Raw genomic sequence first — 26,597 nt, forward strand, 5'->3', positions numbered from 1 at the left:
ACTGTTGTTGTTCCTCTCATCCCTCTTCATCTTCATTCTGCCTTAGTTTGTGTGCTTCTTCTTCTCCAGCTCTATTCACACAGGATTAGTCTGACCTGGGGAACTCTGATGATTTGTAATAACTGGAGGAACATGTGAACATATTTGATGTGTTGCCGAATAAAACACACAATGCTAATAGAGTAAATGAGACGGAGCTCTTTGACGGAATGAAGGCTAAATGTGTAGCAGGTGGATGGTGGTGGAGATCCATGCAGCCGTATGCTGATAGAGCTGGGCGATAATTTGATAAGGATAATTATTGTAATATAATTTTCCTCGATATAAATATAACAAATGTTTGATACAATTGGGTATAAATAAACCTGTAATTACACCCCCAATCACTGGAAAAGGAGGCCTTAATGAGCCCTAAACACTAGTTGACACCCAACATTAGACAGAAGAAGAAGACGGCATTGAACAGCCAATCATGTTGCAGGGTGAGAGGTAGACGGGGCTTAAAGACCTTTGGAGCAGAATGTAAACACAGCTGAAACAGACCAAAAAATTGTCTTTAAATTTTAAATGAAACAATGATTTGATATCTATAGTGATAATTATCGATATCAACTGATACTAAATATTAAACGTGATAACATAGTGTTCAGTATCGCCCAGCTCTATATGCTGATGAATGCAAGTTTGTCTCTCTCACTGTCTCAAACACGCACGCACGCACGCACGCACGCACGCACGCACGCACGCACGCACGCACGCACGCACGCACGCACGCACGCACGCACTCATGCACAGAGGTTGATTGGATACTGTCTGAGGCAACCTTTATTCCATTACAGATATTGACACAAAACTTGCTCGCCTGGCAATAAGCTGAGTCCTTCCTCCTCTTCTCCTCCTCCTCCTCTTGTCAGTCTGAAGGTGTGTGTGTGTGTGTGTGTGTGTGTGTTTGTGTGTGTGTGTGACTGCAGTCACTGAATATGTGAGCATGAGACTCTTCTTCTGTTTTTCACCCTCTCACCTGGGTCTGTGTCTCTCTCATGTTCTCTGTGCTCTCTCCCTTGTGCTCTCTCTCTCTCTCTCTCTCTCTCTCTCTCTCTCTCTCTCTCTCTCTCTCTCTCTCTCTCTCTCTCTCTCTCTCTCTCTCTCTCTCTCTCTCTCTCTCTCTCTCTCTCTCTCTTTCTGTGCAGCTCTGTTTATTTTATGAATCTCAGATTTCAGTCTCTCACCTCTTTTGGTCTCTCTCCCTCCCTCTCCCCTTCTCATCTCTCTTTCTCTCCCTCCTTCCTCCATGATGTTTTCTTTCTCTCTTCTTCCTCTGCAGGTTCACACCTCTTTCCTTTTCTTCAAGCAGACCTCCCTCTCTTTCTTCGTCTCTCCATCTGAACTTTTTCACACTTTGCGTATTTCCCTGACTCTCTTTTTTTCGTCCGTCTGCAGCCGATCACTTTCTCAGGCTGCTTATTGTCACAGCTGTGTTTTCTCAGTCAGACGTCAGTGATGAATTTACTGGACAGTGTGTCCTCTCCTCTCATGTGTGTGTGTGCGTGTGCGTGTGTGTGAGTGTTTGGGGCCGGTGCAGGGCAGTGCCATGGCGGTGCCTTCCCACATCCCCACAGAGCACGTGTGGGAGACAAAACCGAGGAGAGAGAGAGGAGAGGGAAACAACACAGGGAGTCATTGTGCACAAATGTCTTCTCTCCCTCCTCTCCTCCCTCGGTATCCCCCTTTTCTCACTGGGACTCCATTGTCCACTCTGTTTCTGTTGCCTCTCCTCATGTCAGCTTCAGTATCATCTTTAGAAAATGAGAAAGACACACTGAGACGGAGCCGCAGGATGAAAAATAAGGTGTTGGGTCCTGATGATGTTTGGGCTGCAAGAGAGTATTGATGCACTGGTGTATTGTGATATTTTATTCTAGGATGAAGAGTCTCAAAAATACAACCTTTTTCACTTTAATGCTAAATGTGTTGGCCTCAAAGTTTCCAAAACAATTGATCCTGAGCATATTGATCATCTCAGTCCGTAAGGTGAAAGGTCAGCCTGCAAAGTCGAGCCGACACAGTCAGGAGATAAATCAATCAGACAGTTAATAGAGAATGAACTGCTGCAGATTCACTAATTCACTTTGTTCAGGCTTTGATGCAGCAATCAGACGGTTCAGTTTAACACTCTGCTTTTGTCTTTGTGTTATCATATGAAATTAGATGTCTGTGTGTTCTGGATCACATTTTCTCCATTTCACAGTAACTGCAGACTTTATTGACATGAAAGTCTGGGGAATGATTTTGAAAAAGCACCAAAGTAGAAATTATTTTGCATTAGAGAGACCAAAGCACAAAAAATCAAAGTGGCATTGTTTTTCTTAACCAGGCACCTTGTTGGAGATGTACTTGAGCTCTGATCGCTCTGGGATCAGACTTTTCATCACTCTGACAGCCTTAGAAAGAGTTGATTGATGAACTCATCTTATAAAGCAATTAAAGATCTTTACACTGAAGTGCTGTCGGACTACCTCTAACTCTTAGCAGGTTCTACAAAGACAATCTAACTCTTCTAAACCTTGAACCTGAAGTCCACTGTAAGATACATCAACTGATTTAAACACTTGTGGGTTTGATATAATAACTTGCAGGCCGGGAGAAGTTTTGGAAAAGTCTTAGAAATGTTCTTTAAATACCTATTCTGAACCAAACCACACAGTTTTTCCTAAACTTGATCAGGAGATGCTGTTGTAGATTTTGTCATGGATTGGTATTCTTATGCACAGATGTTTCAGACAATGTTTGGTCATGAAAATGTTCCATGAAGACATGGAAAATGTATGTGAAAGTTGTGGAAATGTACTGGTAAAATCATGTTGGAACTCTGATCAAGCAGAAGAAAATCACAGATTAGAACTTAAAGTAAATCCTGACTATTGAATGTGTATAATGATGGACGACACTGCAAAACCTCCTCTTGTTGCACAAAAGTGAAGCCAAAATACCTGTAACAGATGCGTTTAGCTCTGGTGTTGATGTTTTGTACCAGAGGGGTGATCTGGCTGGTGGAGCAGGGATGTTCAGGTCCCATCTCTGACCCTTAAACACACATTCACACACACACTCGACTTTGCAAGGGCAGCATTTGTGAATCACAGTGTCATATCCCTTTAATGTCTTCAAGTAAAAAGAAGAAAACTGCACATCTCAGAAAAATGAACACCAAGGCAATCTCCATCTTTCATACGACCTATGAGTGGACTCAGAGGATACATATCGAACTATTTAACAGCTCACTAAAGGACATCTAACTCAATGATATTCAATAGTGTGTGTAAGTGTGTGTTAGCGTGAGGAGTGTTAAATCCGTTGTCTGCCCAGTTTGAAGAAGCACTCCAAGTTCAGTTCATTCATCATTTTACAGTTTCACATTGTGATGCTAATGAGCCGCTGACAGCAGCCTAAATGATGAATCTGCTCTCTGTGATTTTAATACCAGTAATCTGTAACCCACAAACAGGAAATCTATCGAGGCACTTTACAATCAGACTTCTGGTCCAGTTCATTTAGCGTGAGGTTTACTCCACAAGAGCCTGGTTGTGTACGGAGACAGTTATTTGGTAAATAAAGTCACTTGTGTGGCTCCTTGTGGAAGCATCTGATGAACTTCTGTTGGAATTGAAGTTGTCAGAAATCACAGCAGGTAAAAAAGCCTGTGTTGAGTATTAGATACTATCAGGTTCAGGAAAATATTTCCTCTTGTGTGATCTCCTTCCTCTGCCTCCATCTGTCTGCCCCACTGTGTGTAAATCATGCAAACTTCTTTACCCAGTGTGTTTGCAGCTTTTAAAGGTGACATATCACGCTTTTTTCATCAATATTGGTCTAAGAGGTCCCCAAAACATGTCTTTAAAGTTTATGCTCAAAAAAACACTTTAAAATCAGATTTTGGCATGCCTGAAAAGCCCTCTTCTTCAGTCCTCCTCAGAACACTCTGTTTTCTCTCTGACCACGCCCCCTCAGGAAGTGGATGTGGCCTCGGCTGTCCAGCACGTTGATCTAATGTTTACATGTTGGCTGAATATACATGGCTGCTCAGAGATCACGTTTCTTCAACCCTCTGAATCTGATCCTGAATCTGATCCTGACGGAGAGGCGCCTGTAGCAGGACCTTTCTGAAGGATTGGTCACAGATTTAGTGTTTCTTGTTGTTTTATTTATCAGTATGTCGACGTGTGTCTTGGTACACAGCTATGAACATGTAGCTATGTAGCTATGCTAACTAGCGCTAGCACTTATCCATGATAAATAAAAATCATCCACTAGATCTTCAAATCTGCAGACGTGGGGAGTAAAACCGACCTCTACCAGAAAGGCAGCAGGACCTTTCTGAAGGATTGGTCACAGATTCTGTGTTTCGTGTTCTTTTATTTGTCAGTATGTCGACGTGTGTCTTGGTACACAGCTACGAACATGTAGCTATGTAGCTATGCCAACTAGCGCTAGCACTTATCCATGATAAATAAAAATCATCCACTAGATCTTCAAATCTGCAGACGTGGGGAGTAAAACCGACCTTTGTGTTTATTAAGACAGCCTACAACTAGCATGCCTCCCTCCTAAGCTCCTTGTTAGCACACATGTGTGCAGGTAATGAAAAACGGAGGGGGGATTCAGTATTATTTTATACAGTCTATGGGCTGAACAAGCTCCGAGCTCTGACTCCGTGACAGACCGGATATTTTTGTTACGTAACAAAAACACGGAAGTCTGAAACGGCTCGTTTCACACACATTTACAGAAAGGTGTAGAAATCAGAACAGGGGCAGAATGGATTTTTTTCATTCTCGGGGGGTTTGTAGACAGGGACACATATTTCAGGTAGAGAACCATTAAAAAGTCCATTTTGCATCATATGTCACCTTTAAAAAGCTTTACTTTAGAAAAACATAATGTTTGGTCTTTGGTGATTGCAGAAAACAGGGTTCACATGTTTCATTCTCATGTTTTATAATTCATTTAGCCTCCCAGCCTCTTTTCATGAATCCCTAAGAACAGGTGTAAGGGCCGTAGTGCATGAGGGAATGATTTCACTCTCCCATTTATTTTTACCGTGTAAGTCCTGATGTGTGTGTGTGTGTGTGTGTGTGTGTGTGTGTGTGTGTGTGTGTGTGTGTGTGTGTGTGTGTGTGTGTGTGTGTGTGTGTGTGTGTGTGTGTGTGTGTGTGTGTGTGTGTGTGTGTGTGTGTGTGTGTGTGTGTGCGTGTTTGAATGTGTGCAGTGCTGAGCTCAGTGTGGTTTAAGTCCCAGCACACTGTCAGCCATGTCACCTGAACAATTCTCCTAATGGGAATCTGTCCACCGAAGCCGCTCCTCCACTGACACCACACCACAGCCACTGCAATGTCCTTACCCTGACTCGCTGTGCATGTGTGTGTGTGCAGAATGTAGGATAGATGGTAAAATAGGGATTGGATTAAGGAAAGAATCACATTGTGAGGGACTGCTTTGAATAGGTCTGTTATGGAATAATGTGCTTTGTCATTATATTTAGGACCCCGGTGCAGAGTGAGGGATCTTATTTCGTAGCTGTCTTGAATGTTATGCAAAGCTTTTCTCGTTTTGCTTTGAGAAGCTGCAGAAGCACCTGAAACATTTCATAATGAGATTTTTCCTGACTCTTTTTTATTCTAAATCTCCTTTTTCTTGACGGCAATTCAAAAGTCCTTTCCTGAAGTTTGACTTTTCTTGAGACGTGTGCTGTTAAGTCACTGATTGCTCTTAAAAGGATCATTTGGCTAATTTAGATTGCTTCCACTGCTGGGATTTCTCTGCATGTAGGTGGTGTGTTTCTTAATCTGTAAAGTCATGCAGTTATTTTTCTTTTGGGACTGTTAAGGACAAGTGATTCAGAATCAGAACGAGACTAGTGATTTATTGCCTGAGTCTGAGTTAGGAGAATACATAGGAACAAAGAGCAGCTATCCTGCTGTTAGGAAACTAAGATAAACAACAGTACAAGAAAAAAACTAGATAATGAGTGACACAGTTTGTGAGGGAATGTGCACAATACTGCAGGTTTTAAAGTTTGTATCATGAAATACAGAGAGAACGTCTGAGCTGTATCCGAAGTGGTATCATTTTGTTTACAGCAGCTTAAAGCGGTACAGTATTGGCAAAACTAATTGGCTGAAGGCCTTTTCAAAAACCAAATCGATACCCTGATTGGCCTTGAAAACTGCATGAGGCTTCAAACCTTGGAAGGACGGACAAACCGCGACGGAAGTGTGCTGGAGTGTTTGGAAGGAGACGGAGAGAAGTCTGCCAGCAGCGATGAATGTGCCTGAGTAAATATGGGTTTTCTTAATGAGGCAACAGGAGAGTGCACCTGCTGCTCCCTCTGACATACACACACACACACACACACACACGCTCACATACACACACACACACGCACAGAGAAACATATAACACAGTCCACAGGTGAATATCAGTGTCTCTCTGGGTCTGTGGCCTTTCCTTGTGCTTTAAGACGTGGCTCTCATACCGATGTGCAGCTGCTCGCCTGATTACTGGAGGGACGGAGCGAGACAGCGGCTCACAGAGAGAAGAAAGAGAAAGAGAGAGAGAAATAGAGAGAGAAAGAGAGAGAGAGAAATAGAGAGAGAAATAGAGAGAGAAAGAGAGAGAAAGAGAGAGAAAGAGAGAGAGAGAGAGAGAGAGAGAGAGAGAGAGAGAGAGAGAGAGAGAGAGAGAGAGAGAAATAGAGAGAGAGAGAGAGAGAGATTTATGTGTCACTGTAGTGCATCAGTGCTCCTCTGTCCACACACAAACACAGACTGTATGTAACACGCGGACAAAGCCTCTTCCTTCAAAGAGAAGCCAGCACTGAAGCGTCTTAAAGCTGCATTTCCTCTGTTGACCAGCAGGGGGAGACTCTACTGGTCACTTAAGAGGACTGACTGATAGACTCTGCTTCTGACTGGATTTAGTCCATCAGTTATCATTGTCCTGATGATTTTATGATCTGGAGTTTCAAATCTTCTTCAACACATCATGTTCATTTTCTACAGTGGGATGACAGTTAGAGCTAAATTGACAATAATGCAGAGGATGCTTTTAGGGCTGTGCAATTTTTCATAGTGAAATCATTTTTGCAATATGAGCATCTGCAAAAGGCACATTACAAAAATCTGATTTTTTTGTTAAAAGAATTGAAGTTATACATTCAATTTTGGCAAGGTATGCTTTCTTACTACGGAAGAGGATTAGGGCCACCAGAGAAATCAAACTTGAAATTTTCGAGTTTATAAAGTCGTAGATTTTCAAGAAAAAAACTCAACTTTTCCAAGATTATAAGGTTGTAGATTTTCAAGAAAAACCTTAAAAAATCTTGAGTTTTTAAACACAAAAATCTCGGAGAAATCAAACTCGATATTTTTTTATCGATTCTATTACAATTTTCTTTAATCAGAATCAGAATCAGAATCAGAATCAGCTTTATTCGCCAAGTATGCTTGAACACACAAGGAATTTAACTTTAGTAAACTGTGCTCTCTTTGTACAAGGCATAAGAATAGGAATAAGAATAAGAACTGCAATAAAAAATAAAATAAAAATATAATAACAATAACATCAGCTATAAATGCAAAGAAACAACAAATAGGCATGACTAATATGTACAGGCTAAAATAATATGATAAAGTGCAGTGGTGAGTTGCAGAGGTAGTTTTACATTATAAAATAGTAGTTAAATAGTACAAAAAATAGAAATATGGAATTCTGCTTTGAGAATTGTTGCATTGTGTATCTACATGTATATTTACAGAGAGTATTTATCTGACAGGTATGACACTGTTATGGTTTAGTGTTCATCAGAGTGACAGCCTGGGGGAAGAAACTGTTCTTATGGCGGGTTGTTTTGGCGCACAGTGATCTGTAGCGCCTGCCGGAGGGGAGGAGTTTGAAGAATTTGTGTCCAGGGTGTGAGGGGTCAGCAGTGATGCTACCTGCCCATTTCCTGGCCCGGGACCAGTACAAGTCCTGGATGGGGGGCAGGTCGACACCGATGATTTTTTCTGCAGTCCTTATAGTCCGCTGCAGTCTGTGTTTGTCTAGTTTGGTTGCAGAGCCAAACCAGACAGTGATGGAGGTGCACAGAACAGACTGGATGATGGAGGTGTAGAACATGATCAGCAGCTCCTGGGGCAGGTTGAACTTCCTGAGCTGACGCAGGAAGTACATCCTCTGCTGGGCCTTTTTTCTGATTTTTCTTAAGTGGCCCTAATCCTCTTCCGTATCCTCACTCATCAGATACCGTCAGATTAATCTGTGCAGAATTTGAGCTGGACAGAAGCTCTACTTTTTTGATTTATGTTTGATTTAGTTGGGACAGGTTGCAAACACAGGCAGTCTAAGAGAAGAAAGTGTAAGTGATAGCATAGACTGGATAAATAATGGACGTAGTATCCGTGATGTCACCCATCTGTTCCTGAGCGCTGTTTTGAAGCCAATCGACGGCGGCAGCCATATTGGAAATGCGGAACTCAACCAGGCAGAGTGTGACGTAAAGGGGCGGAGTTTGAGCCTCTTAGCCAACAGCTATGTGTTCCCGACCGGGAGTAACGTCAGTCATGTCCTTATTTGGGAAAAAACTCGTAATCTAAATATCTTCTGAACCGTCACGTTAGAAATACTTTCACCCCCCGTACAGTGTGTGCCGATAGAGAAATTAACTATGTAGAACCAAGCTGTTTTTTGAACCAGGCTGTAAACATGTTTATTAATGCTGCAAAGATCGTCTTTTTCCCATTCATGTCTATGTGGTTTCCGGTGTTCCTGCAGCCAGCCTCAAGCAGATTCCTCGATGAATTGAAGTTTATAACACTTCCGCATGGGCTTCATCGTTTGAGACCGGAGGTTGCCACTTGGTGAAAGCCAATATGCACCTTGGATGACGCTCTTCATGTTGTCATCTTAACGTTAAATAATGTTAATGGTTTGAATCTCCTGCAGGCCCATGAGCTTCAGTGTTTCACACACATACAGTACATGATACCTGAGCAAGTCGTACCAGTTTACCTTCAGTTGCCAATAATGAAATGTGACTGTAGAGACAGAGAGAGGTCCTCCATGTCCTTCATGTTGATGCACTAATCAATGTGTGACGTGTAATGTTAGATATGAGGCTAGAGCAGGAAACTGAGCGAGAGAGGAGAGCGAGGAGAGATGTGCGGTAAGCCCTGCAGGACATGACATTACAGAATATAGAACGGGTAATGTGTTTCAACCCCGTTCCCCTCACCTCCCCGCACAGGTACAGACAATATGATGTCCATATATGGTCACTTCTGGTTCCTGAAGCTGAAAAAAGGCATTGACCAAACAACAGGATGCCACAATGGTTCATGTTCACTTTGTTTAAACCATCTTTGCACACGACTACGAGGGGATTATATATCATTTGACTCAATCTACAGAACAATAATAACATACATTAGCCGGGAAGGAGATGTTGTGTGCAGTAGAATTACCTCAGATGTGTGTGTGTGTGTTTGTGTGTGTGTGTGTGTGTGTGTGTGTGTGTGTGTGTGCTGTGATTCACTGCGTTCCTTTGCTCTGCCTATAGTGGACAGGTGTGAATGCTCTGTCATTAATCACCGGCCGTTCTTCCAACTTTCACAGCTGCACTCTTTCATTCCTCCTCTCTCCACCCTCCCTCCATCTTTTTCCCTTTCTTTCCGCCGGGCCCTCTCTCCTCCCCGAATGCACAGTTAAGATCTAAATTCAGCTCACATCGCAGGATGGATTCTGTGCACTGTGCCAAACTTTTACCACCCCTCTCCTCCACACACACATGCACCCATCCTCTTTCCTTTCTCTTGACCTCTCTTTGCATTCTGTCCATCATTGTCCCGCTGCTTTTCTCAAACACCTCCTGTAGCTTTTCCTGCCTCTTATTTTTCTGTCATCCGTCCATCCATCCATCCTACCTTCTTTTCTTCCATCTGTTTGTCCAGCTCTGGGTCAGTGTATGAGAGGCCTGCAGGGGTTGGCATGGCAGCCTGGCACAGTCACACAAGCTTCCCTGTGAGTCCCCGGGGTGCCCCACAGGAGCATTGGGAAACATTTATTTACTGTACATCCCTCCATTTCTCACTCCTTTAGCTCTGCTCCTTTGAGGAGTCTTTGATGCTCCCTGTGAGTCTGTTTTACGAGCACAGTGCCTCCGCTCTTTGAATTAGGCAGAGATTAGTGAAACTTTTAAAAGTTACACCTCGGAAAGCTTTAAAGAGAAAATGTGGGATTAGACGGAGGAGGCAGAGTTATGTGAAGTCTGTAAAACGACAGAAGAGCAGCTCATCAAGCAGTGCAAATAAACCTGTGTGAGTACTGTACTGTATACAAACTAATAACGATTAGGAGTTCTGGAGCCGACTAATGAGTGTGATCGTTCCCTCATCATGCATCACACACACATCCTCTACAGACACAGGTTTGTGAACATGTCAGTGTCTGCAGGGGCCAATCAAAGCGAGGTGCTCTTCCCAAAACAAGCTCCACAGTCTTCTTGAAAGAGTTTGGATTGCTTGCAAAAAATGTCTGATGTTGTCTGAAGTCTTTGGCAACTAAATTCAACAGCAGTGTGCCCCATCTACAGAGGCTTCTCCGGGTTCGACTTTCAGCCACCACCCATTGCTGCAGGTCTTCCCTCGCTCTCTACTTCCCACATTTTCTTGTCTCTCATCAGCTGTAACTGAACTGTAAGCTACACAAGCCCTGAGTGGACATGCATCCAATCATTTTATTGATTTCGTTTTGCGATGACAGCGGGTTCATTTCAAGTGTTTTCTTGAGATGTGACTTCAAATGACGTCAAATGATCATGACTCACATTCCCAGAGTTGCTAAAGCACAAAGCAAACATTAGTTGCTCAGATTGCCGGTTCAAAGAAGAAAATTTCCGCCCCTTTTATGTCTCGTCTGCTTTGTTTAAGGCACAGTGGTGGAGGTAGTAACAGAGATAGTAGCAATCTAGTGTCGGAGATAGCATGGCGCAACAGCTCAGTCTGATTGTGTGTAAGAATATGGGACGCTCCTTCCACCTGATGCTGTAACAATATGAAATCACACACTGGGACACCAATGTTACATCATTGTGGATGCATTTTAACAAACGTGATGACGGTGGAACTATGGTACAGCACTGTTCTGACTCACAACGTGGAAGAAGCTATAGTTCTTAGCTCATTAGTGTAGACGGCGTCAGCATGGCATGTCATAGTCTGGCCGACAGTGGCCTGCCTGCTGTTCTGTTTTCTAGATCTGCAGGTAATTATCCTGTTATTGGGAGAAAATAAGTTCTGTTATCTAGAGAGAAAAGTGAGAAAAGATCAGGGGAGAATACGTGAAAATGACCTGTTAGCACATCTAACAGAGTATGAAATGTAGAGATGCACATCTGCTTCCAGAGTGAGCAGTCCAGCGAATATTTACAAAGTTGTATCATCCTTTTTAATCCAACATCTTTAATGCTTTGAAAGTCAGGCCCTAAAATGTATGAAGGCTTTTCGATTTACAGCTTTTTTATATGCAAGTCATAAAAATGTTTGCAGACACGATTAGAGAAGTTTACATTCACTTGAAGTAACTTCAAAGTCGATGGAGGTGAAGGTGACATTGCAGTCGTTGCAGCTGAAGTTAAGATGTGGATCCCATCAGAAGTGAACAATCCTTTGTCCACAGTAAGACAAAGGTGCTGCTGTGACCAAAACATTCTGTGAACCATAAAAACTTCCAAGCATGCAGCGAGATCTCCGACGGTTTATCGCTGTTTGGATGAAAAAGCCGTTGCACCATCAAATTCCTCCCCTCGTCCCACTCCGTCTCACTCCTCGCCCTTTCTTCCTTCACACGGTCCCTCCTCCAGATTAATTACACAATGATTCTTTCAAATTCTCTTCTTCCTTCCTTCCCACACAAGTGTGCTGACACAAGTGCCCTCACAGGCATAGAAAACAGCAGGAAAAGGTGTGTGTGCGGCGCTCTCCTCTACCTGTTATTGCTCGGACGAATGTTTTCAAAAGGAAGGTCGAGGCACATGAAAGAGCAGCGTCTTATCTGCTTTTTGTCTCTTTCCTCTGCACCACTCCGAAACTCTGAGTTTAAATCAATGCTCTTTGTTTCGTTTTCTGCACAAACACAGAAAAGAACACTCACACAAACACACACCTACACGTACACACACACACACATGCACACACACGCTGTCAGGGAGCTCATTAGCTGCAGTGAGTGGTGGCATGCTGGGCTCAAACGGTGAGGCTCTTGGTCATTTGGGGTTGACTGCTTGGGCTGAAGCCAGCTGTCCCTTTGTTTGTGTGTGTGTGTGTGTGCGTGTGCGTGCGTGCGTGTGTGAGAGTGTGTGGCCGTGGCGTGCATTTGTGTGTTTGTGTGTGTGTAAATGTGTGAAAAATCAGCTCTCTCTTCTTGTTCTTTTAAATATTAGGCTCTTGTTTCCTCATTTGGGGTCCCCGCTATTGCTGCGGCTGACGTCTGTAGTTGGCATTGAACCACACGCAATGCCACACAGAATAGGAAACACACACACACACACACACACACACACACACACACACACACACACACACACACACACACACACACACACACACACACACACACACACAAGCTTTTCCAAGTGGCCCCACATCACCTTTGTACTAAAAGCGACTTTGCCAACTGTTTCCCACTGTATCCCTGAAGTTGTGTTTTTGTGTAACAGTGCGTGTTTTTGTGTCTTTGGCTGAGCACCTCGGTTATTGTCTCTACAAAGAAACAGTCTACTCCCTACCTGTTTGTAAGGCAGTAAAATCATGATAACACAGCAGCCTATCTGAATGTTTCTCTGCAGAAAATGCAAAAGATAAGTGATGCATATAAGGATACGTTTGAAGATAGAGACGTCTGGGTTTGTGTTTCTCATGTCTGCAGCCGGCTGATTTCGTAAGCTGTCGCTGTGAAGACATTAACTGGTCTTATATTGTGACGTGTTGTTGCTGTTATTTAGCTGCACGCTTTGTCACAACACGTTATTGTTTCATTTCTAAGCCAAATAAGTCACCAAAATTGTCAGTCAGGAATTAAACTCAGTGCAGAAAATAAACATACTGACACTGACATTTCTTCTTCTGGTTTTCTGTTTTTATATCCAACTTTTTGAAAAAGTCTTAGGCTTTATGATGCTTTTATTAAGAGAAAGGATGGTGAATATAAGGGGTAGAGAGAGTAGGGACAACAATGTACTGCAATGGAGTAAAGGCTGGTTTATACTTATGCGTCGACCCTACATTACAGCGGCGAGGAAAAACTTCCTTTAACGGGCAGAAACCTCAGGCAGAACCAGACTCATGTTAGACAGCAATCTGCCTCGACCGAGTTGGGTCTGGAAAGAGGGATAGAGGAGAATAAGAGAGAGAGGGAGCGGTGATAGTGATGAGACGAGTAGCAGTAGCTGTTGCCGCTGGAGTCCATCACGTCTGTATAAGCTGGAGTCTGGAATGTCCGCAGCAGGAGGACGTCTACGGCAGCTCAGAAGAACCTATGAGACAAGGGAGCTCAGGGACTCCAGAAAGGTCTATGGTTAGTAACTTTAATGGGACAGGTAGATTTAAAGTAAGCGATTAGGGAGTTGGGGGGAAGGGGGTGAGATAGGATCCCAGCGTGTCAGGTTGCCAGTTCCCCTGACAGCATAACAAAGAAAAATCAGGCTTAAGGGTTGAAGTTGAACCTGAGGCCACTACTATGTGGACTGTAGCCTCTGAATGTGCTGGTTTGGCTTGGTGATACAGCGAGAACAGAAGAACCAGAGTCCCTTTATGAAGAAAATCCTGCAAAGGAAAAGAGAAGGGACCGACAAATCGAAGCAAACAGGAACAACCCATCAATGAATGAACAGATGAATAATTTAAACATACATGCACATACACTGACTTTTCTAAAGTTAAGCAAATCTATCTGTTGAATGAATCACTAAGCCACCATCACTGATGCAGAACTGTGAACAAATGCAGCCAATCAAGCCTTAGCTGAAGCCAATCCTTCATGATTAAGTGGATACTTTGTCCTCCACCGTCTCTGTGTTATTTGTTCTAACTTTCGAACAGTTCATCCACGAGTCAAAAACAACAACCACTGAAAAAGGATAATCACTCAGTGCAGAAACACACCTCATTACATCCTCGTTCCAATATTTATGCTCCACTTAGAGGTTACATAACCGACCACACAGCCCCCCTAAAGTCCCCCAACAAACAGGCATGAAGATATATGGGGACAGACAGGCGGTGAGATCCAGCACATCACCAGGGTTACCAAGTGGGCACCTCCCTTCACCGGTGTTCATCATGTTGGGCCAACGACACCTCGAGGAGGCTCAGTAGTGTCCTCAAACCAACCCCCCTCCATCACAACCACAAGCAGAAGCTCTTTATATGACCTCCTTTGTCACGTGGCAATTACAACATAACCCATACAGCAGTGCCACGCTCAACAGACCCAGGCTGTGTGTGTGTGAGCTCCACGTAGTGACAACAGCGATGCTTCCTACCCTGACCACATGGACCCTAATGGCCCCGCAACACACAATATGAAGACAGATGGGCAGTTAGAGCCAGTGCATCTCCAGAGTTATCAAGTGGGCACCTCCCTTCACTGGTGTTTTTCGTCATGTTAGTTCCTGTGACACCTTGATGGTTACTTCAGGTGTTTCAGAGACCCTCCTCTGTGCTGCTTCTCACCTCCTGCCATACCCACTCACCAAAACAGAGAAGAACGAGGAAACACAGAGGGGAAAGTGTGTCCAGAGATGTTAGAGAGAGGATTCTTTTTGTTTTGCTCATGCATCGAAAAGGAAATCTGTGAGCGTGTGTGTGTGTGTGTGTGTGTGTGTGTGTGTGTGTGTGTGTGTGTGTGTTGTGTGTGTGTGTGTGTGTGTGTGTGTGTGTGTGTGTGTGTGTGTGTGTGTGTGTGTGTGTGGTGTGTGTGTGTGTGTGTGTGTGTGTGTGTGTGTGGATTAAACTCCAGCTGGGTTGGTTCACTCATTAACCGTTTTAAATGAGTGTTCGGGTGGAAGGTGCGGCTCCAGCTGAGCTCTTTGATTGGCTCTGGGAGGAAAACCAGGACCTTTGTCATGTCAACAGTCTTACCCAAACTTGTTGTTTTTCTTCTTCTTATCAATAAAACATGACTTCTTCTCCTCACCCGTGTTGTTTTTGTCTTTTTGCAGCGAGCTCAGAATCCCAAACAGTTTTTACATTTTCCCAGAAACGTCCTGCATCCTTCGTGTTGTGTGTAGAATTTATGACATGAGTTCTGGTACAGTCCTCCGAAGGGTTTTATGATGGTGTGTGTGCAGCGAAGTTAATGACCCATGACTTTGTGAAACTTTTACAAATGCATGGCAGTAATGTTAGAAACAAGGTTGTTTCTCCTGTTAAATGGAAATGTCACATTGCCATCACCTCTTATGTCATCTACGGTTCTGTCTCAGAAACATGTACGTAAAAATGAATGACTATGGGGGAGAACAAGTAACCCTACCTGATTCAAGTAAATCACCTCATCTCAGATTATCTACATATTCGATGATTGATCAAATGTGATCGTTGTCTTCCTGTGAAGAATTTCAGGAATGCTCGTTTGGGTCCAAAAAGCAGGTCAAGGACAGGAGAGCGGATTAGTCCTCTCTTCTATCTTACGTCTTATCTCGTCTATTTTTAGCCTCATTTAAAAAGTGACCCTTGAGTTACGTTTATGGTGGACGTCTTTGGAGAGCAGTGACTTGTTAATGCAGGTTTATCATTTAGTCTTTGAACTGTTCTGTTTCCTCTCTGTTTAATGTTTAAAGCAGACGTCTTGTTAGGAAATGTTTTATTGCCTTGCAAGGAGTAACACATCTTGTATTACTTGCTTCATTGCACACTCTTGGAACACATTTCTTCCAAATCTTCATACATTATCTACTCTTGGTTGTTTGACACCCATGCCCTTTCTCTTGCCCCAGATGCCAGGACAATGAGTCCAGGAGAACCCGTTCATCTGGGATCAATTAACCCAGTTGGGCAGGCTGAGCCGAGTGCCTGTTTCTGACTATACACAGCGTAATGATAGGCTTTCAAGCAGTAATGTCTTTGTTCTGGATGGGTCTGTTTGTTTTCTTCCTCTCGTCAGATGCAGAATTCAAGGGGTGCATCTGAGGAGGTCTATTTCTGCCCTCTTGTTTTTGGGTCTTTGGAGTTTCCTTTGCGTTTGAACTCCCTTTACTTAATTAAAACTTTGGGTTGGCGATCATGAATGTGGCCGAGAATGCAACGCAGAATGGCATCTTGGGTAGAGCAGCGGTTGGCATTTGATGTCGGAAACCCCAAATCGCTCCCCAAATGTATCCTTTCTTGATTTGGCCTCTGTTTCCCACTGTTTGTGTTTACTCCTTCCCAACTCTCACATGGGCCTTTCACACGGATTCTTCAAGGTTTTCTGAGGCTAGACCGTCGATTAGTTCTTTCAACCTGGAACGGTTTGATCCTGAGAAATGGTTTGACTGGGAGCCAGCTCTTCTTTTTGAGCCTGTTTGTCTGTTCCTTGAGGCAAAGTTTGAAAGTGATGGGCACAATTTCAATCAGACTATTTAAGTGTATCCAATACTGCTGAGGACCTGACTCTTGGATCCAAACTCATAGATGTCTAACTACTAGCCTGACCTGGGATACACCATCTTGCTTCCCCCCCATTTGCCTTCTGCATCCCACCTCAAGTGATCGAGGAGCTGCAGCTTTTTGCACTCTCACATTGGCTTCATGTTTCAAAACCGGGGGTTACATCTTGGGTGAAGCGCAACTATTAACTCATAACCTTGGCAAGCTTCAAACAAACAACATGACAGATTTAATGACGGCTAAAGTCTTGAACTTGTTGTATACAAAGTGTTACAAAAATCCTGCTGTCAAAGAGAGGGGAGTGGTATGAAGATGGAGATGATTTGTTGAAGAAAATAACAGCACAATGTCAGACAGGCTCACCGTGGAGGCATCCAAGGTTGTGCACTCAATTATTATTATTACCGCACTCATAAAGTGGACTAAAGTATAATAAAAAGAGCTTGAAGGAGAAGTTCACATCCTGCGCACCATCAAACTTTTGGCAAACTTGTCTAGTCATTACAGTTTGCATGTTTCATGCATTGCAACTGCTGCAAATCAAAAGCAGACAGAACTATCTTGAAACCACTTTGATCTTAAATCTGATTGGTGAATTGGATGGCTTTGCCAAATTTACCACTTTTTTCCCAACTTTATTTATGTAAGATTTTAAGCATTTTAGACAGACAGTGTGATATACAACATAAGGTATAAAAATGTAGAATAAACATCAATTGTCACATCTGAATTTCAACTCCCTTCCCCACCCACCAGCCATTACAAGGCCATTCAACAATAAAACAAATAAGAAAATAATAGTAAATAAGTAGGAAAAGATAATAATAAAGTAGAATAAATAGTATTAAATAAGATAAATAAAGAGTAAGTTAAAATTGCACATATCAATCCTCCAACTCCAAGGAGAAATCTGCCAAATGTAACATTTTTTGTGCTCTGTATGAATCATTACATGTAGCTACACTCGACTATATTGTTTTCATGCTTGTGCAGTTGTAAGTGGATCAATGTAGATAACTTGATCATGACATTAAGTTTTAAATGTAGTTTGTCCTGTCGGACCAATGCCGGAGTCATTTAAAAATTTCAGTCCTGGGACTCGTCACAGACTTTAGAAAAAGATGGATGACATTACAGCTTCTGAAGTGAAGTCAAAACTCTGAGTCGCTGCCCCAGACAGCCTGCTGCTGTGGACATGCAATACTCCAGCTGCTACAACTACTACTATCCATCTATCATCTCTCTCTCTTTTCATCTCCCTCTTTTCAACCCCAACTTGGTCTCAGCAGATGTGTGTCTAACATGAGTCTGGTCCTGCTGGAGGTTTCTGCCTGTTAAAGGAAGTTTGTCCTTGCCACTGTAACTTGCTAAATGTTGCAAAGTGCTCTGCTCATGGTGGATTAAGATGAGATCAGACTGAGTCCTGTCTGTAAGATGGGACTGGATCTTATCCTGTCTTGATGTAGGGTCTTTGTTAATAATAGAACATAGGGTACGGTCTAGACCTGCTCTGTTTTGAAAGAGTCTTGAGATAACGTTTGTTGTGATTTGGCGCTTTATAAAAAAAGATTGATTGAGTGGTTTAAAACATTTAGAGCTCCCCTTACTGGCTGGCTGCAGTATAGTTTATATGGCTCACCTCCTCCATGTGAACAGATGGGACATGGCAAACTTCACATAGCTTGTATTCTGACAGTTTGACTTGAGCCCATTTGACTGACTGTTCTACAATCTAAAGAGCAGCACTGCTTCAAGTTTACCTGCTGTGATCACTGACCCTAATAAAATATAACACGTGAACTACTGAGCTTTAAGGTTCACACAACTTTGTGTTTGTGTGTGTTTGTGTGTGTTTGTGGGTGGCTAAAAATAGCCACCCGGCCTCCCTGTTTCCGTCCGTGACAGGTAGACGGTGTTCACAGGACATCAAGTACATCCCTGATATCCTTCACAGTTCAGCTTTGTATGTGTGTGTGTGTGTGTGTGTGTGTGTGTGTGTGTGTGTGTGTGTGTGTACGTGTGTATGTTATTGAAACACTTGGCTGTAACAGGTCATAGGGGCCGTGTTCTAAGAAATACAGGCCTGCTTCCAGTGTCTTTGTTCTCCTGACGTGGAGTCAATCCGGACGTTTCATCACAGCAGAAATAGGAATGTTGGGTTTTGACTTGCAGTGTAAACAGACTCATGCCAGTTTGAAGGTTTAAAGGGAAGTTACACTGATGTGACATAATAGTGTTACCTGTTCTTCCATGAGAGACCAAAACATGGACACATTGTCTTCAGTTAGTCCCATGATTAGTCGGGTTACGATTTATATCAAACCTGAAATATCTCTGTGGGGTGCTCTGCCATGACCTCCTCTGACTTTGCAGACCTCCATACTCATGGTGAACTGAATCCACTGCAGCTTGGTGCAGACCTCAGTTACTCTGAACTTTGGTCATCTTCTTGTTACCACCATTGAACGCCATAATCAGGTCAACAATGTTAAGACTCTAAAGTCTTGTTACCCCTGATTCCTAGCCGGTGTTTCTGTTAATCTTTTCGCCTCATAGCTTTTGAGGTTGGGAGCTGCAGGAATGTATCGCTACCTCATCTTGTGCACACTTTAAAAAATCAGTGCACATGTGGGACGATTCAATGAGTGAGGAGCTTTTTCTTTACAACCTCTCATCTGCATCATAAAAAAACTCTTCACATAATTAGTATTGTGATATAATTTAGGTTGCAATAATCTCGAAACCAACAACAAGATGCCCTTTAACTCAAAGACATCTGGAGTCAGACTTGTGCATTGCATCATTCCAAAATGACAGCACACTCTATCTTTGTATATGCATCTGAAATTTCCCCGAAAGACTGCATTTCATTTGAAACCTGCAGAGATGTTTCACAGTATTATGTTTTCGATATGACTAAATGTAGTCTAGCACACTCTGCGGGCCCTCTCACGAGCAGAGAGACTCTTATGAAGTCAGGTAGTGCAGCACTTTGCATTTAAGGGATGATGCTACAGAGCTGTATATTCCACTCCCCGTCTCTTTTCACCGTGGGCTTCAGCTGCGCACGGCACGACTTTAAAGAGTAACGGCTGTAATGTATGAAATTAAAATAAACTGTGTGGACATGTTGCAGCAGTGGGATCGGTTTTGCAGGACAGGTTTTGATGAAGTTAGACCTGCGTACGAATGTGTCGACACAAATCAAATCCAGGACCGCCGTGATCGATGAATAAACATTGCCCCCTGTAGACCTGCCTTCTGGGTAATCTGTATATCTGCATTATGTGATAAATGGCTGGCACTCTGGCTTAGTTTCTTTAAAGTTAACTGCTGAACTTTCTGCTGTTTCTGTGGAAGAGATGATTTTCATTGTTATCATCATCCGCCAATCAGCAGCTCTTAAACTGCTGCTTTGAGGCGGGTTTAAAGACCTTTTCATGATGTTATTAGACGGAGAGGAAGTCATCAGGCCCCTGTTCCCTCATTCCTGGGAGGATGCGCTGGTGTCTGGGCGGGGAACAAAGCGTAGTGTTTCCTGTCTCTCGTACTGCTGACTTGACTTCTTTCTGTGTGTGTGTGTGTGTGTGTGTGTGTGTGTGTGTGTGTGTGTGTGTGTGTGTGTGTGTGTGTGCATGTGCTTGTGCGTGTGCGTGTGAGTGTGTTAAAGAGTTCAGTTTTTGTGTGTGAGCTGATATGCTGGGGTCAAAGCAGAGGTTGAGGTTTGACCAGTTTGGAGCCAGAGAGAAGTTATTGGGTTCATGCAGAGACCAGGAGAGTGTGTGTGAGAGTGTAAAAAAACCACAAAACAAAATACAGAGAGTGAGAAAAACAGAGAGTAATGTTTCTGCCCTTCTTACCATCCTGTATTCTCCCACCCTGAACTGAGCTGACCTCTGATGGTCCTGAGCTCTTTCAGGTTGTTAAAAAGTCAGATGTGCGGCTCTGTATCTTTGATTCAAGGTTCTCCTTAGCGGTGACAGATTCTGTGTCTGTAAAATAGTTCCAATGTGTGGTCGTAGTCTTTGAAATTAAATGCCAAAAAATGTCAAAAGGCACATTTTGACTCAAAAGTTTCTAAACGTTGCACCGTGTGTCTTAGAGATCGGTCAGAGAGCGCTCTGTGAATGTCTTACAGGCATATTTAACATCAGGTGAAGAGTTTGCAGAACTCCATGACTAAAATAAATAAAACCAGACATGAGGAGTTTGCCACCCTATCTTAGATGTAGACCACCGGATCACACCGAGGATGATGAGTGACCTACAGAGTCTTGGGTGAAGAAGAATGACACCTGCTGCTGGTGGACGCTGAGGATAGAGGAGTTCCTGCAGTTTGCACGATGGAGTTCTAAATCCTGCTGTTGCTGCAACCTGACGTAACAATCTGGGTGATTGATAGCACCCTTGTTGGGCCTGGTAACAAACCACATGCTAGATTTCAGGGATGTTGTCCACCCATGCAGAATCAGAGAGTTTAACATCAATATATACAATTATTTGCTTTACAAACATGTAAGTTCTTCATGCAACAAATGGAAGCACCACTGGAGGACTGCTGTAGCTGCATAGATGACATAGTATGAAGTCGCCAGCTCAGGAATGAACCAGTGTTTATTTAATTATTGCCACTGAAGAGAGTATTCCATAGTTTCTTGTATGATAAAAGCACATAAACACCCAGAGACACTATGACAACTTGCTTGGTTTGGAAAAGTTGTTTTCTTTAGTGGTGTATGTGATTGATGCAAAGGAGTCATGAACCATCAAATTGAATCTTCTCTCCTTGTTGTACATTGTGTTGAATGTGTCTTCCTGCATCAAATACTTCCTCTAACACTCTCCCTGTGTCTGTCTGCAGATGTATGGCCGCTACACCCAGGAGCTCGGGGTGTACGCCAAAGAGGAGGCCGCTCGGCTGAGGGAGAGCGGGCAGAGACGATCGGTCAGCGATCGCAGCCGGACTCTCGATTTGCTGGAGTACGACAAGGGACGCTGCGCCAAGTGTCGCAGTAAGTTTCATACAATGAGACATTTAACATGGAGACAAGTTCTGTTAGTACACATTACTCACACAAAGTTTATTCTGTTTCTAATGAGGGGAAACGGTGTGAATGTTTCTGTTTATCCAGAACTCCTTCTCACGTATCGTACCAGACTTTACATGATGTTTCCCCGCGGTCTTTAAAGATGCAGCACTGAAAAAAGCTGGAGCAGTGTTTCAGTTCACCTTTCAGATGTCCTTTTATCCTAATGTAGCTCAACAACATGTTTCCCTGTAGTCTTAAGTGCACTAAAAGTCTACTCCCTGCAGGATATGAAACTTTCTTGATTCATAGTCACCCCGCTGCTCTTGTAGAAGCATTTCAAATTGCAGAACTGAAAAGTTTCTGTTCTCACACCAAAAAAGGCGTTTTTTTCCACCAGAGGAACTTTACCCCGGAACTACTTGCGTTTCGACCGGTGGACCCTGGGTCTAAATCTACTGGGGACTTCAGCCCGCGGTCGACACACAGACAACAATGAGGGCACAGGAACCTTTTAGTTCAGAGTGAAGTAGTCCTGGGGGCTAAAAGACCTTGGAAATTCTTGGTCGAAATGCACCTAATGTTAGGTTATCACACTTGAGGTTGTCTCACATTAATATCAGAGACTTTGATTTAAATAAGTTTCACATTGATGTTGAGGTGTAGAAGAGGAGAAAGAATTTTACTTTCCAGCTTTCTTCTCTAGAAAATGACACATAATACGTGAGGGAATCATTTCATTATCGTCTTTGGAGATGACTTCAGTTCAGAAGAGTCCTGTAACTTAAAAAAAAAAACAATGCAACAAGTTCACTTCATCAGCCTCACTGAAAGGAGCAGTAGCATCATACACTGCATGTTACAGCGATGCAATGAAGAGGGGGACTGTTTTACTACAGCAATCTGCTGCTCCCTTCTTCCCTGGCTCATTTTTTTTGTTATTAGAGCATTGATCACGTGACAGTGTGATAAAAAACTAGAGGAGAGGAGCTGCAGCGCTGAACAATTATAAAACAATCATTCATCGTGAATCAGAAGAGACCGACATGTGAATGAATCCTGCTTTTAAACGCACGGGTGGATTCCTCCGCCTCTCTCCTGGACTGTTGCTGTTTGTTGATAGTAATAATTATATTTGTGTGTGTGTGTGTGTGTGTGTGTGTGTGTGTGTGTGTGTGTGTGTGTGTGTGTGTGTGTGTGTGTGTGTGTGTGTGTGTGTGTGTGTGTGTGTGTGTGTGTGTGTGTGTGTGTGTGTGTGTGTGTGTGCGCGCGCCTAGGTGAGTGTGTCTGAAGCAGCTGATAATGAGATTAGATGAGGACACATAACAGGATACACAAGGATGTAAGCACAAGTGAGAGAGAGGAGGAGACGAGAAAGACTTCACACACACTGTCTGATACACACACACACACACACACACACACACACACACACACACACACACACACACACACACACACACACACATGCACGCACACTGTCTCACACAAATATAGAAACACTGTGTTTGTGGTCTGGTCAATCTTTACTTGACTTAATAACCTGTTGGGGCTTGCTGAAGAATTTGCTTCCTCTCTCTTTCTTTCTCCTCACCTCTCTACGTCTCTCACACCTCTTTCCTTTCTGCAGTAATACAAATTTAAATGTGTGCATCTTGGTTTTTATCAGGTGTTCGCTCTGTTTCCTTTAAAGCAGAGTGCCACCAATTATGCACTTAAAGATGTGTTCATACATCTTGGAGAGAACTGTTGTGGATTTGATATAAAAGTTATATTTTTGGGGGATAATGATGGAGAAAAACACACTTTTCTTTCCTCCCCTGTTCTTCAGAGTAAAAATGAAAAGACTCATCATTTCTTCCTGTGCAGCTGCCTTTAGTGTGTAAAAAGAGCGCCCTCTGCTGTTCATAAGCTCTCAGTGCACCATGAACTAACTCCTTTAGATACTCTTGCTGCAGATTTGCAAGTGTGTGTGTGTTTCTGTGTGTTTGTGTGTCCATGTGTGTACTCCAATCTCATCTCAGTGATGAGTTTTGCTTTTCTTTCTCTGTCGCCTGATGAGTCAGCTATCCGTCTCCCTCTTCCTGCCCCCCTCATCCGCTCTGTGAGGTGCAAGACACGGAACATGACGGCAGCTGAATTGATTTGTCCCTCAGCGGGTAGCTCCGAGAGATCCCATCTGGAATGCTCTGCAGACACACACACACGCACACACGCACACACATGCACACACACACACACACACACACACACACACACACACACACACACACACACACACGCACACACGCACACACATGCACACACACACACACACACACACACACATACACACACACACACACACACACACACACACACACACACACACACACACACACACTTTCCTCCCTGTGTGTGAAAAAGGCAGACGTAAACACACACACACGGGGAGGTAAAGGCGTAAAATAAGAGTCAACTGGCTGAAAATATATGTAAATAGAAAATGACACATACACACACTTTCCTTTTTGTTGCTGCTGTGGATAATGAGTGCAGCTGCTGTGGGAGATGGGGAGGCACTCTCATTCTCACTCACACACTCACTCACACACACTCACACACACTCACTCACACACACGTTATAATGCACACACATTCTCCTGCACAGCACTCTCCTGCTGGGATTGGTACAATCTCTCTATATTACTGCTCCCTCACTGTTTCTGCATCCTCCTTTTATTTGCTGCTGGTAAATGTTGGAGGCAGCGTCGGTATCTCCAGCCTCTCATCTGTTCTCTCTGGCCCAGGAGGAGCTGTCATCATTTTAACTGTGTGTGTGTGTTTCTGTGTGTTTGTGGATTTGCCATTTATGTGGCAGCTTGAACAACAGGTAGCGTCTCTCCTCTATAGCCGGCAGTGCTGCAGACACAGAGTGCTGCTGGCACTTCAGTGTGTGAGCCTCTTAGTTTGTATACAGTGCTGCTTTCATGCTCGTCAATGTTTACGCAACATGAAAAGTCCTCTAAACTGAATGTTCCTTCCTCGGTTTATTTAAGGAGAGCGCTGATATTTGACACCACACACTGACTAATTCAGTACAAATCGAGTCTGATTTAATGACATTAGTTGGAACTTTTTCAATAATGTCTCAGACAGATGCACATGATCTCCCTCCAGAAAAGTCCGACACTCCAGGGCCAAAGGAATGTAATAATAATGACAATAAAAATAATACATTTTATTTATAGGCGCCTTTCTGGACACTCAAGGTCACCTTACAACATAACCAACAGTAAAAAACAACACTCAACAGTAAACAAATACATAAATACCTCAGAATAACCATGCAATACGAGAAAAATGAAGGTGAACTTGATCCAGTCTCATAAAGACAAATTAAAGTGAGTAGGCTTGGCAGAAAAGATGAGTTTTGAGGCAGGATTTGAAGGTGGTTGGGGAGGTGGAATTTAGTAAGTACACGGGGAGAGAGTTCCAGAGGCGGGGGGGCGAGTGGCTGAAGGCTCTCGACACCATGTGGGTCAAGCGAGCAGGTTGGAGGGTGAGTTGGATGGAAGAGGAGGACCTGAGACTACAGGTGGGTATTTTGGTATGGAGGAGCTCAATGAGGTACTGAGGAGCTTGGTTGTGGATGGCCTTGAAAGTGAGAAACAGAATCTTCAAAATGAAGCAGTATTTCATGGGAAATCAGTGGAGCTGCTGCAGGACAGGTGTGATGTGGCTGGTGGAGAGGGTTCTGGTGATGAACCAGTTGAAGTTTATGGATGGATTTGTCTGGTAAACCAAAAAGAAGGGAGCTGCAGTAGTCTACATTTGAACTTCATTCTTAGTCTGAATTTTCTCTGATGCCATCAGGACCTTAATATCTTATCTCTTACACCAAGACACAGTGTGAAATCAGAGACAGAGGGAGAGGGATTCTTTAGACTGACGGGAGGTTCAAGTATTTCAGAACACGTCCAACATCCAATGACTGAGCAGGGAGATACCAACCTGCCTCAAATCTGAACACTTTATCAGCCTCAACTATTCAATATCGGCCCTTAAATCGAGCACTTTCTATAAATGTAGCACTGAAGACAAAAGTCAAACAGGTGCATCACAAAGCTTCCTTTTAATAGTTGTTGCAAATTTAAAAATACTGACTTTAAATGAAGTCCTTCAGAGTGCGGCATTAGAGGAAACGAAGAGCCAAAGACTAAAACTAAGAGTCTAACTTTCTTTTCACTCCTCTAAAGTCTCTCTGGCATTTCTGCAGCTGAAGCAACACAGAGCTGCTGAACCTGAAGTCCAATATTACACCTGTGCGTTTTTAGGAATTTATTCTTTCAATTTCCAGCTTTTAACTGGTGACTTTTAAAGCTTCACTGGCTTTTCCCCTGCAGCTAAACTCCACATCTATCATCCCCTTATGAGGCAGAGCGGCGGTCGTGCATCATCAGTCAGGGAACCTTTGCCCTCTGCAAAGCTGAGGAAAAGCTGAGTGGATATTTTTGTGAGGAACTTGAGATCAAACAATCACAGGGACTTGTTCTGACTCACTATTTAAAAAATAGACTTTATGGAGGTCTGGCACCTTGAGCTGGTTTTATAACACTGCTTTATTTGCAAGTTTTCTACTTAAAGTTTGCAGCCAAGAACACCTGTGCAGGTTCTAGTCTGAACTCAGCAGGTAACTCAAGGACATTGTGTATATGAATATATTTATATATACATTTTCACCTTTATTTAACAGGAGTATTCCCTCTGAGATACAAAACCTCCTTTTAAGAGATTTCAAACCAAGTAGCAATGAAAAAAGTTTCACACAAAGAGCATCAACGGACAAACATCACTGCGCTCCATTCAATGTGTCAAGAGCAGAATCACA

The 26,597-nt window shown here is 43.2% G+C and overlaps 1 protein-coding gene across 1 annotated transcript in view; it reads left to right on the forward strand.

Annotated features, from left to right (window-relative positions):
- Positions 1 to 26,597, forward strand: part of clcn2c (chloride channel 2c) — a 205,335-nt gene that overhangs the window by 38,041 nt on the left and 140,697 nt on the right. The window contains exon 2 of the mRNA XM_034701145.1: positions 21,562 to 21,712. Within this exon, the coding sequence (XP_034557036.1) occupies positions 21,562 to 21,712 (151 nt within the window). The remainder of the gene's footprint in view (positions 1 to 21,561; positions 21,713 to 26,597) is intronic.

The sequence above is a fragment of the Notolabrus celidotus genome, chromosome 14 (assembly GCF_009762535.1).
Source record: "Notolabrus celidotus isolate fNotCel1 chromosome 14, fNotCel1.pri, whole genome shotgun sequence".
In the NCBI taxonomy this organism is placed as follows: Eukaryota; Metazoa; Chordata; class Actinopteri; order Labriformes; family Labridae; genus Notolabrus; species Notolabrus celidotus.